Source organism: Oncorhynchus kisutch, linkage group LG20 (genome assembly GCF_002021735.2).
Source record: "Oncorhynchus kisutch isolate 150728-3 linkage group LG20, Okis_V2, whole genome shotgun sequence".
Lineage (NCBI taxonomy): Eukaryota > Metazoa > Chordata > Actinopteri > Salmoniformes > Salmonidae > Oncorhynchus > Oncorhynchus kisutch.
In genome coordinates this window covers 49,634,490-49,647,297 of record NC_034193.2, presented here as the reverse complement: position 1 = coordinate 49,647,297, position 12,808 = coordinate 49,634,490, and the positions used below count along the sequence as shown (strand labels likewise).

Here is a 12,808-nt window from a genome sequence, read left to right as displayed (position 1 = left end):
AAGACTCCGATAGCTCTCTTATTCATTGGTGGTAGCAATCATTACGTGTGCTTGTCCTCAGCAGCCAGGCCTGGGCAGCTGTGTTGGCAGTTGGCACCCTGCGTTGTGGATCAGCTGGGGAGAGGCTTATGCGTGACCCTGCTCGGCCGCTCAAGCATGACTCCAAGGCCACGTTGCTGCTCCTCTGTCATGAGCCCCAACGACTCTTCAAGCTATTCACTGAAGCATGTCCCCAGGCCCCCTTGGGACCCTGGCAAGAGGACATGGACTCTGCAATACTCTGCTAGTAAGTTTGCAATTACAATTTCTCTGATTAATGTGGTGTTTTTGGTACTAGGTGTGCCACAGGGCTCGGTCCAGTGTATGTTGCGTCAGACAAAATTGGTATTTTAGTTTGTTTTGGTTTATAGGGTGTTTTTTGGTAAACGGTGTGCCACAGGGCTCCTTTCAAGACCCAATTGATACATTTTTGAAACTTTTTTTTGGACAAAAGTATTTGCTTTCAAAATGTCATTTGTTTTCACACATTTAGGTTCCAGTGTATGTTGCATGAGACCAAAGAGGCCTGTTCTTCTGAAGTCGTGGAGTTATACCCCCTCTCTCTGTCTTGCCTTGCTCTTTACTCGCACTACAGTTGCTAGCTGGAGGATAGGGGCTGTGCAATTAATCTACTGATGAAATCTGTTCTGGCAAAGATGCGCCAGGCACGCCGACGATGGGCTGAGAGGTGGGAGCATTAGATGCACCCCTCTGTGGCCTCTCGCGGACCCACCATACCTATGGGCCTACAGTATGTCATGCCACCGTGTCTATGGCCGTTACATTACCCTGCTCCTGAAGCCGATCCCGTTCTTACTGCTATCGGTCCCCTCCATCCATCACGCTGACTGGTTGACAGTTAGCAGAAGGTTGCCACGCATGACCTCTAAACACCTGGCTCTAGTCGAGGGCGTTGCCCACTCCACCTGTTAGTCCTCTTTAGTGGCCATTTCACACTTTGCACCAATCCCGGTCAAGTCCCTTCTGTCGACTGGGCTGATTGAAGGGTGTGTCCTGGCAATGCTGTTTCTCACTGGGCTCCATTGCTCTCCGCTGAGCCCGGCTTTCATGCAGCTCGTAAACATGCCACTCTCCTGGCTCATCAGTCACGGGCCCTCTCCCCTCACCGATGCCCTACAGGGCTGGTGACAACCCTGATATCAGGGTGATGTGGTAGCAGATTGCCAATTTAAGCTCCTGTGTGGTTTATATGTCACTGCGGCCAGTATTCACACCACAGAGCTTCTGTATTCTGTCCTCTTACAAGTTGACTTCAAGCTGCTATGAATACTGTTCACCGTTGGACACGCATGTGGCCAGCATATGGTGGTCATTTAATGCCCGTGTGCTTCATTTTGAAGTTGTTACCAGTGGGTCATAACCTTTTCTGTGTTGTGGTGTGTCCCCATAAAATGTGGTGTATGTCAATTCTTTGATGCTCTCTGCCGACAGATATTCTAGCTCGCCATCAGCTCACTGACACTGGTGATGACACACATGCTCAGCAGACAAAGTGCCCTGGACCACCCAAGCTTTAGGTGTCTATAGCCTGACCTTGAAGATGTGTAGGGTACGTGAGAAAAAAACAACACAGGGAGAAAGTATGCCTCTTATGTGCTCAGGGGTCAAGCTTCTAACCCTGCTAGTGTTAAGTTCAGCAAGGTCTTTACGGCCTCGGCACATTCTGTGTGAGGTTATGCTAAATGTTTTTCTTTACAAGTCAAGTGCAGTAGGTAATGGACCTCGGAGATGTGTGTGTGTCCTCACTGTGGTTTGGAGAGGCTTGGCCCCTGACCTCTAGCTGGTTCAGAGAGTTGAAACCAACATGGGGAGCCGAGAACATTGAATGTGCTTTCGCTATTGATCTGAAGCCCGTCGGTGCGTAAAAAATGATCATCTGTCGAATCCCATATCAAAGAAAACAAAATAGCAGCAATGCCATCTCGAGCGCTCTGCTCAAGGCGTTCTAGCGAAAAGGTGATAGATTTACAACAAGTTTTTTCTTTCGTTTCTCAGCTATTTGAGGTATCTGTTAAACAGATTGTTGCATTGATTTCTGGGAAGACAGATGGTTGTGTGCATGCTTTCAAGACGACCGAAGGAATGAAGAAATTGTTCAGCTCAGTAGATCAAGTTCAGAATAGCAGTGTCATTAGATTTCATTTTATTGTTTCGACACATACGTTCTCGCAGACATATTTTCACGTATGTTCCTTCTGGCATAACTTGAAAGTAAAAAAAAATGCTTTAGAAGAAGCTTTCTATTGAGAAGTGAGAATGTGAATCAGAATGAGATTTTTTTTAAATAGCTTTCTAGAACATGCCAAAGCAATAACACTAACTATAAATGTCTGATTTTATACATAACATTTCGTTTACGAGACTAAACACACCAACATTTCTGGATATAATTGATGTCCCTGACGAATAATGTCCTGTACTATGTATTATGTCATGTTTATGTGGACCCCAGGAAGAGTAGCTGATGCTTTTGCAGCGGCTAATGGGATCCTAATAAATACCAGTTCCAAAATACCAACACTTCTGGATATAATTTCTGTGTTGTAGATACACCTGGATTACTGTCTGCTGTAACTGTTTGGTGTATAGTGTCCAAACATAGCACAACCCGTAGCCGTTTAGATGAAGGTACCCGACCCTCAGTTAAAGGAATAGTGAGAGTGTTTTGTAGGTAGTCGAAACGCTAATGGTCTAGGCTGACTAGTGCTGCGATCAATACTTTTGTGTCAAGTATCGTATGCAACTATCCCATGCCTCCCTCCAAGTCCCCAGCCCCAGTCCCCAAAATCCCTAGCCCCTATCCCAGTCCCTTAACCCCAGCCTCTCTGCTGTCTCTCCCAGTCCCAGGGCCTCGTTAAGGGACTTGATTGACACGTCAGGATGGTGTGCATTTCATTGATGAGAATTTTAGAGGCCGGGCTCGTGAACTTCTTCTGTACTGATCAGTACGTCACCCCACAGCTATCCCAGGGGGGACGTGAGATCGGTTTCAAATACCCTGCCTCTTCCCTCAGTGGCAAACCTTCTGTCCTGTCCAGGAGCCCCCAGCCCAACCTGGCCCCCGCAGGAGCACAGCGAAAGGTAAAGCAGCTCGCAGCCGGTCGACTACCGCCACATCATGTAGAACTTGGATTTACTTCTGTACTGTGCGTATGCTGAGAGCTGTAATATATATCTTGAGAATATATTGCATAGGGTGTAAAGGGGATTTGGGTATTTTAGTTATTTTAAGTATTTGCCTGGAAATTATATACTAAGATATTGCGGTCACAGTGGGTACTTTTTGGTGCTTCTGTAAACAGATTTGGTAAATACCAAATTATACATAACGTTTCTTGCTTTAACGAATCCCAAAGAAACAAATGATTATTAGTAGTAGTAAACAATAGTGTTATAACTTTACCCTATGTTATCTATATGTAAATACAGAGCCGGATACAATATAAAATAATCCACAACCCTCAATGGTTTTATCTCTCAATTTCCTGATGATTATCCTTATATTTGTTGTAATATAGGTTATTGGGGGTCTTTATCATTCGTATGAGTCATTTTCTAACGGTTTTAACTGTCACTTGTCCTATTCAAGTCTCACACAATATAGGCTACCCCAGCAGGTGCAGTAATAACAGCAACAATGATTTATACTCTAGACAGTTATATTTCAAGCATTTAGAGTGTTTCAAGCCAGACAATGTTTGAAGATGAACAACCCTTCACGATTAGAAAAGGTTTTGATGGCAGTGTTTTGCACGCAATGCTTTTTGGATGGCTTTAGCTCGAGGCTTTGCATTTGAATTCTGTCATAAAATGACGATGAATTTGACTAAAAGTAAAATACATACATAGCAAATTCAATTGCACATATTGTAAACTTTGAATCAATATATTTATAATAACTTTAGATATTAACATTAATATCCTTCTTTCAACACACTTTCTTATTGTTATGTTTAAACGTTTTACTGTAGTGCATTGATTTTGCCATTTTAAACACATATATGTAGCGACAGTCCACTTCACATAACTGTTATTGAGGTCATTTGTTTACCAACACATTTCCTTCAGTTGGCAAATTGAACATTTGCGGCACAAGGGGTAAAGTTCAGCTTGATAAACATTCATTTAGAGCTTCCATCTGATATTATTAAGCTGGAAACCCATCGCTCAACAAGGCAGCCACCATGTGCGTTTTCCACCCAAAGTATCAACCACTCTGTACCTTTGTGTGTGTCCTCTGGATCTTTCAACGTGAGGTCAACATAGAGGGGCGGTCTTATGGAGTGTGTCTGAGCTTTGTGCTCCACTGACCTCCGGGGTACACGGCACACGGAAGGATTATGCTGCAGATATGCCAGCCATGTAGGTGTTTAAATCAAAGCACAGGCGAACAGAGGGGAGAGGAGGGGATGAGAGGAGGGGATGAGGGAGGTATAGTTTTTTCTTGTTGTGGGACTGGGTCAGGTGGGTGGATGTGTGGGTGCGAGGCGGGAGTGGGTGGGTGGGGGCGCTTGAAATATGTTCAGCAGAGCGTGTGTTATCTTTTCTCCTCGCCACTAACCATCCAACACCCTTAGCGTGTCGTCACATCGCACAGTCAGAACCTGGCGGCAGCTCAAAGGGAATGCTGGGAAATAGGATCCATATGGTGGCACTATAAAGTGCACCGCCAACCCAGAGCCTTCACCAAAAAACTGGCCAAGCCGTGCTCAACGCCAGCATCCATTCACCTACAGTCTCTCCTCACCTGTCTCCTCAGTAGCATCGCTGCTCTGTTTTACCCCAAGATCCTTCCTCACACGTGACCTTCTTCAGGACTGGATACTGAAAGGGGTATGTTGATTTTCTGTGGCATTTAATGGATCCTGATTGTTATTGATCATTTCTTTAATCTCTTTTAACTTTTGAGAAGGATGTTTGGTATGTTAAGTCAATTTGCCTAACATATCATTAACCTTCATTCGTTTTGCAATGCTGGTGCCCAATTACTCTAAACCTAACTCTCGCCTATACCATTGAGTAAGGATGGTGTGTTTCAGTGTCTATGAGTTGAGTGTTTCATGTAGCATGTTTTGTGCTAAACTCTTAGGCTGGATTGACTATGAAGATCCTGGGCCATGTGGTTGTCCTGCTGCTGATAGGAGGGATTTGTTGCCAGAACAACCGCAATGCCAAACCTAGTGGCAAGTCATCTAAGAAGAACCAGGGGAACCAGAACCAGGGGTCAGAGGCAGCCCAGTCGGCCCCAGAAGATGAGCCCCATTCTGGGCCAGTGGAGTCGGGCAGGGAGGGTAACTCTGGAGGTCGGGCGGCAGCCCAGCAGTCAGCTTCACAGAACAACAAGGCTTCAGATGATATGAAGCTGCATGTCCTCAAGAATACTCAGGTCACATGCAACGATGGAACAGCGGCAGGGTAAGATGCTCTGGAAAACTATTTATGGAGGCAAATGATGGCTGTTTAGATAATAAAAAAGCTCTAGAGATTTTGTCTTATGTCCTGAGTACAATCTATCAATTTCAGCAAAAATGGATGTGATAAGGAATCATATAGTACCGTGAAAACATTGAAATAACTAATCAGTTGTTCATGTTTTTGTATTTGCCATTTGTCAGCTGTAATTACACTGTAATGTGTTTTGATATTAGATAAAGTAGTAATCTAGTCCTCAGCTATCTAAGTTGGTGACGGCAAGGGGTAGATGGTTCTAATTACTATCAAAGGACTTTGAATTAGAGTTTGTGGTTGAACTTTGAAGGAATTAAAGAATTCAGGAATTGTCACGTACTTTATGGTACTTAGCATCATTGTGTTGATAAGGAGTTACAATGATGAGTGATTATGGTTGGAAGATCAGCCAACACATGACACTCTACAGCAGTGTTCTCTAGGTTTCACCATTCACAGCCCTTCATCCATGTTTATTTGTGGTCCACAGGTTTTACCTAAAGGAGTTCAAAGGCAGTAAGAGATGGCTGATATTTCTGGAAGGTGTGTATTTTAAACTCATCTGGTTAATTTGATCTTGAGAGGTCAGCGCGTGGCATGTTTGCGCGACGCCCTCATCGGCATCTGGACCGGTGGTAGTCTCCTTTCCCTTTTTCGTCTTTTTCGGCGGCTGTCTGTCACTCTGATTGGACGCCTCCTCTGGCATTCGCCCCTCCGTCGCTATGGGATATTTATGAGGATTGCGTTGTGACATCACACGTGTATTCTGAGACCTAGAACCGGATGTGTCACATCCTCTAAGAACAGTGTACATATCCTACATCAGAGGTACTTTACTGTTGGATACAGGTCAACAAGTATCAAGATATCCACTCTTTTATACGGCAAGGATCTGATTAGGTCACAAATACCACAGTTTGTTCATTTGTGTATTTTCTCAGCAGGTACGGCTCCAAAAGACTTGACTTACATTTGATTTACATGTTAAATATGCATATAAGCATAGGTATGGTTAAGATTATAACTCAACCATTAATGGACCCCAGGTGGGATTTTAGGAAGCAGTCACATAATAGCCAGCAATTTATATCCCTGCCGTTTCTATTCAACAGTCCATTGCCATACATGTGCATCAGACCCCACAGACACTCCCTCAGTTCGGGAGCCTGGCCAGAGGCTAGCAGATGGAGCTGCAGGTGGATGCCTCAGTTACCCTCCCTCTCCCATTCCTCCCAACCCCCATTCCTCTCAGGCCTCTGAAATGGGCTAACAAGGGGGTCTCCCTTTCTGAGCTTCTGAAACCGGATGTGAGAAGCTAATATTAGTGTCTTATTTTTAGGCGGTTGGTGCTGCTACAACAAAGACTCCTGCGATACCAGATATAAAAATATCCCACGACTCATGACCTCATCCGACTGGCCCCAAACGCGCAAAGGTAGGTAGGGGTCCTTCTGTTTTAGAATGCATCCTCGTCGTTCATCATACATGTTTTACATGGGCGTCCATGTTTGGTCCCATTCCCAATATACATTGTGTCATGGGTTGTTGATTGTCATATGACATCAGTGTTGTGTCCTACTGTATATCCAATGAGAGGTCACCACTGTCTCTGCTTGACTTTCTATTGGTTGCTTTACAGGAAGTGGAATATTGTCAGCCCAGGCGGAAGAAAACCCTCATTGGTATAACAGTAATATTGTGTAAGTATGCTTGTTAACACGCTGGTTGTTGTATGTTACTGGTACATGTTGTCCTACATACTGTACTGCTCATACTGTACTGCTAACTAAAGTTCTCAGGATCTGTGTGATTGAAGAAGCCAACTGCAGGCTGAGATGATGACTATCAAACATGACAGGTTGCTTCACAATAAGGGATGGAGTCCCATTAATACTATTACATATGTACATGAGTATGTGTGAGAGTGTGCGTGTGTGCGTGCGTGTGTGTGTGTGTGGGTGTGGGTGTGTGTGTGAGAGAGAGAGTGTGTGTGAGAGAGAGTGTGTGTGTGTGAGAGAGAGTGTGTGTGAGTGTGTGTGTGGCTCTGACCCAGCTGTGTATCTCCTCTTCTGCAGATTCATCCCGTACTGCTCCAGCGACGTGTGGAGTGGCACAGGGCCCACAGCCACCAAGGAGAAAAGAGGCCCGGGAAAAGAGAAGGAGAAAGATGCCAGTAGGTCCTCTCACCACCAGCAGATCCTCATTATTTTCCTCAACACCAAAGCTATTTCAATACGGTGGTTTGTTCTATTGATTGCATATCTATGTTTCCCTACAGTTGAGTATACCTTCATGGGTTCCCTGATCATCCGTGAGGTCATTAAAGACCTAGTCCCTAAAGGCATCAAACAGGCCAAGGTTGTCATGCTGGCTGGCACAAGGTGAGTTCCTCTCCTCTACATTGGGTCTGTTCCCAATCTTGCCCCGTTGTCTGGCACCATCTGTCTCCGCTACCCATCTCCACACACTCACACACATTGACAGAGTGAGTCTATTTTAGGACGTCCTGTTACTGTTGTCTACAATAAAGATGTTTACGAGCCCTGCTGTCCTGTATTGGCCGTAGAGTGTGGGACAATGACATCATGTCTATTAGGGGCCTCTTCCATAAAGGAGGACACAGTTCTGGAGATTCTTCCCAGGTTAGCAACATGTTTGGTGAGACACCCTGAGGACTAAAACAAGAACACACAGTTAAGTCTGACTGTGACAGCATAGCATTATTGTGGCTAGCTGTCGGCCAATGCGGGGAAACGGTCACAGACACAGACTTTTTACCCAGTTTCTTTGCTCCCCTGCAGTGCTGGAGGGACGGGAGTGCTACTGAACATTGAGAGGGTGTCCAGTCAGCTGGAGCAGCTGGGGGCAGAGGCCCAGGTTCGAGGCCTGGTGGATTCGGGCTGGTTTCTGGAGAGTAAACAGCAGAGGGTTCCTGACTGCCCAGACAGTGTCTCCTGCTCACCTGTAGACGCCATCAAGAGAGGACTCAAGTAAAACACATCTGTCTCTCTCCCTTCAGCTTATCCATGTCTCTATGACCTTATAATGACAGATGCCCTGAACAAAGCATTGCATCTCATCACACGTGTAGCTTTATTTCCATTGGCTTGAAATTCACCAATAATTTTAGCATATAACAGTTGCCCTGTCTATGTTCAATGCGCACTGGAAGCCATTTTTCTCCAATGGCTGTTTCCTTAGGCTGTGGAACGGGGTGGTCCCAGACAAGTGTCGGCAGCAGTACAAGAAAGGAGAGGAGTGGCAGTGCTTCTTCAGCCACAAACTCTACTCCTCCCTGACCTGTGAGTGTCTTTACTACCTACCACCATCTTGTAAGAATGTGTCTTTCATCTATCAAAGCTGAAGGGTCATGAATCAGAATGCTAGTAAACTTTATGTCCATCATGTTACCCATTAAGATACCAATAAATGTTACGTCCCTCATGTTACTCAATAAAACACTTATAGGTACAAGCAACACCTCAACTCTGTTTTCATGCTGTGTGTGTGTACTGTGTGTGTGTGTGTGTGTGTACTGTGTGTGTGTGTGTGTGTGTGTGTGTGTGTGTGTGTGTGTGTGTGTGTGTGTGTGTGTGTGTGTGTGTGTGTGTGTGTGTGTGTGTGTGTGTGTGTGTGTGTGTCATAGCCCCTCTGTTTGTGGTGCAGTGGCTGTTTGATGAGGAGCAGTTGCGAGTGGAGAATATCTACCTGGGGGGTCAGACCCTGTCAGAACAGCAGTGGACCTACATGCAGAACCTGGGAAAGGATATCAAGAACTCACTCAAAGATGTCACGTAAGTGTGCAGCTGCAGCGACGGACTTGACTGTGGAATGTGGTAGACAGCTGAGCTTGAGATTGATCCATGACATATAGGCCAAGAATTCACAAAACCTACGTTTTGTGATCAAAACAAGTAAGAGCACCTTTTTCCCTCAGAACAGCCTCAATTCGTCAGGGCATGAACTCTACAAGGTGTCGAAAGCGTTCCACAGGGATGCTGGCCCATGTTGAGTCCAATGCTTCCCACAGTTCTGTCTAGTTGGCTGGATGTCCATTAGGTGGTGGACCATTCTTGATACACGCAAACCCAGCAGTGTTGCAGTTCTTGACACACTCAAACCGGTGTGTTTTTTTGTCACCTACTACCATACCCTGTTCAAAGGCACTTAAATGTTTTGTCTTGCCCATTCACCCTCAATGGCACACTTACTCAAACCATGTTTACATTTTCTCAAGGCTTCAAAAAAGTAATTAACCTGTCTCCTCCCATTAATCTACACTGATTGAAGTAGATTTAACAAGTGACATCAAAAAGGGATCATAGCTTTCACCTGGATTCACCTGGTCAGTCTATCATGGAAAGTGCAGGTGTTCTTAATGTTTTCTCCTGTCAGTGTATACTATTGATCAGCTGAAATGAAAAATTAGCAAAAATGAATCAACAGCAATATTCTCCACATGTTCCCAACACAACGTTCCCAACGTGACATATCAAATATGTCACGCTGCTCAGTGCTGACGTTATGCTGTGGTGTGTGTTGCAGGGCTGTGTTCGCACCCTCCTGCCTGTCCCACACATTGATCACTAAAAGGTAGGACATCTGACTCTCTGGGGGCCCTGAAAAGCACATCCACTGTCCCCTCTACCCCTCACCCCTACCCTGACCGATCTCTACCCAGTGAGCTCATGCTACTCTTTTTGTGTAGCTCGTTCATCAAACCGCATTCTGCATGTCACTGAATGACATTTCACACTTTTACTAACCTCCCAGCACGCTTTACACACACACACACAGCCGCACGCACAAACCCACACACACACACGTACCCACACCCACACGGACACACACACCCACACACACACGCACCCACCCACCTACATACACACAAACGTGCACAAACAAACTCAGCCCTTTAAGCAAGCAAACACATACACACTTAAAAGGGAACACACACTCATAAAATCACGCACACTTAAAACACCTGCCTCTCCAGCTGGACATAGGGTCAGTGACAGGGCAGAAGGTGGGGCCTATGTTACGGTAAAGGGCAGGGTTGGAGATGGGAGGAGTGATTAGCTCAGGGTTGTAGGGGAGGAGCTGGTTGCCTAATCATACTAGTGTGAGGTAGGTGGATCATATTTTCACAGTTTTGTAATCTAATGCAGGGCTATGTTGATGGTAGATATGGTGGTGGTGTTGGAGGCTGGACACAAGGAGGGCACAGCTGGGAACTAATTGAGACGCAGCCTGCCAAGGCAAACTGCTTGTGAGAAGATACAGGGCTCAAGTGGCCCAACACGCTCTCTCTCTTCTCACAGTTACCTACTTCAATCATCTCCCCTTTCTCTGGCACCCATTCACTCCCTCTCTCACTCTCTCTCTTTCTCTCTCTCTCGCTCTCTCTCCTGCCCTCTTGTTATCTCCCTCCCCTCCCCTCCTCTCTCTCTCTCTCTCTCTCTCTCTCTCTCTCTCTCCCTCCCCCTCTCTCTCTCTCTCTCTCTCTCTCTCTCTCTCTCTCTCTCTCTCTCTCTCTCTCCCTCCCCCTCTCCTTCTCTCCCTCGTTCTTTACATTAGTAACTGGATGACGTTTCAAGTCAAAGGCACCTCCCTGCCCCGGGCTCTGCAGTGCTGGGACAAGAGTTTTCAAGAAGCCAACCGTAACAGCAAGACCCCCCTGAAGGGCTGTCCCTTCCACCTGATCGACACCTGTCACTGGCCCCAGTGCAACCCCACCTGCCCAGCCTTGGTGGACCAGGCCACCCAGCAGGAGCTCACCCTGCTCCAGATGTTAGTGGGCATGGGCCTGGACCTCCAGAAACTAGGCCTGGACCTCAGGAGGGACAGTAGCTCTATAACTAGCATGGTCAGTAACGGTGGCTAAGACAAGGAGTATAGAAGCCCACTCTCTGGCTTAGTAAAGGGACATTTTTTATGAGTTATGACGTAACCATGAAAGGTACAGAATCTGGTTACTTCTCTTGTGCCGCTCAGCCATTCCGTTGTGCTCCACTGTTACCATGCCGCCTTGACCGGTGGGTATGTCACTGGGCTTACACTATGTCTGTCTGTAACGTTACAGTTTGCCTCCAGGATCACTCTCCTGGACAGTTTAAAGAGGGGAGGGGAGTGATTCCAGTTTACCTCTGGGTTGTGTCTCACATTTGATTTGATTCAAGGGAGAACGAGGAGTGCCAGGTACCTGTAGCTAACCAGTCAGACACCAAACCTGCAACACACTTTCACCCAACTACATGTACTATACAAAACTTCAACAACATTTTGTGAAGTAAAACGTACTGCTTTTGAGGATTTTTGAATAAGCTATTGGCACATTTTATCATCTTGCCAACATAGGACTGGTACAGTATTCAGAGGAAATGTACATTTTAATGTAGATGGTTGACTGGAAGGATATATTATATGAGTCTGCTGTTTTAGATCCATGTCCAAGCTCAAACACTGCCCGAGAATGAAGCAAGGACACTTGCAGTGCCTAGACCATTCTCTAACTTTTATTGAATGTGTTCTACACACACACACACACATCCTACAGTTTATATTGCCCACATTTCTACTGCTGCTGCAATTACAACGTTGACTTTATATATATATATATTTGATATGCATGTGGAGTAAGGGATGTTTGATCTTGCAAAAGTGGCCCAAATGAAGAGCAATTGTCATACTTTCTAATATTTTATATTATCAAGAGAAGGTCGTGACCATCTCTTCTTTCTTTGAGTTTACCGTGAAGTGTGTTTGAACCTAATGTATCTTCCCATGGCCCCTTTTAAGTGATCCTCTTCAAAAACACTGTAGTCGATACTACTCAGCTAGTGTGTCATGTACTGTAATATCTACATAATTTACATCCTTAAAGAATCATTTCATGTGATTATATCTAATCTATTGTATGGTAATTATAATCAGAATTGTTTGATTTGCTACTGTTTTAAATTGTATGTAATGAACCCTATTTTGCTTGAAATATTTACCTTGTAAACAGAACTATAACTTGACAGGCATTATATAGTGGATGTATGTTGAATTGAATACAGAACAATAAATAAAAGGTTGGATTATCCTTGAAAACCTGTTCAGAATGAGCTTTGTTACTTTTTCTTTGATCGATCCTCCTGTCATTAAATCATTATTTCAAATTCATCCTCAAATTCTAAAGCTCTGAGATTTAAAGAAAAAACTCCATCAGGTTTCAATAAAGCATAATCTACTCGGTAAAAACATCATACTGTATTTATTTCCCACACTCCAACCACTAGTTGGCGATCTTTAGATT

General features: G+C 45.0%; 1 protein-coding gene across 1 annotated transcript; it reads left to right on the top strand.

Annotated features, from left to right (window-relative positions):
- Positions 1-4,638: 4,638 nt before the first annotated feature.
- LOC109891809 (carboxylesterase notum2-like) lies at positions 4,639-12,605 on the top strand. Its single transcript, XM_031798821.1, has 12 exons — positions 4,639-4,893; positions 5,150-5,475; positions 5,999-6,051; positions 6,848-6,943; positions 7,148-7,208; positions 7,584-7,681; positions 7,787-7,889; positions 8,310-8,498; positions 8,710-8,810; positions 9,155-9,302; positions 10,054-10,101; positions 11,086-12,605. The coding sequence occupies exons 2-12, from the start codon at positions 5,162-5,164 to the stop codon at positions 11,390-11,392; spliced, it is 1,518 nt and encodes a 505-aa protein (XP_031654681.1). The 5' UTR covers positions 4,639-4,893; positions 5,150-5,161; the 3' UTR covers positions 11,393-12,605.
- Positions 12,606-12,808: the final 203 nt, after the last annotated feature.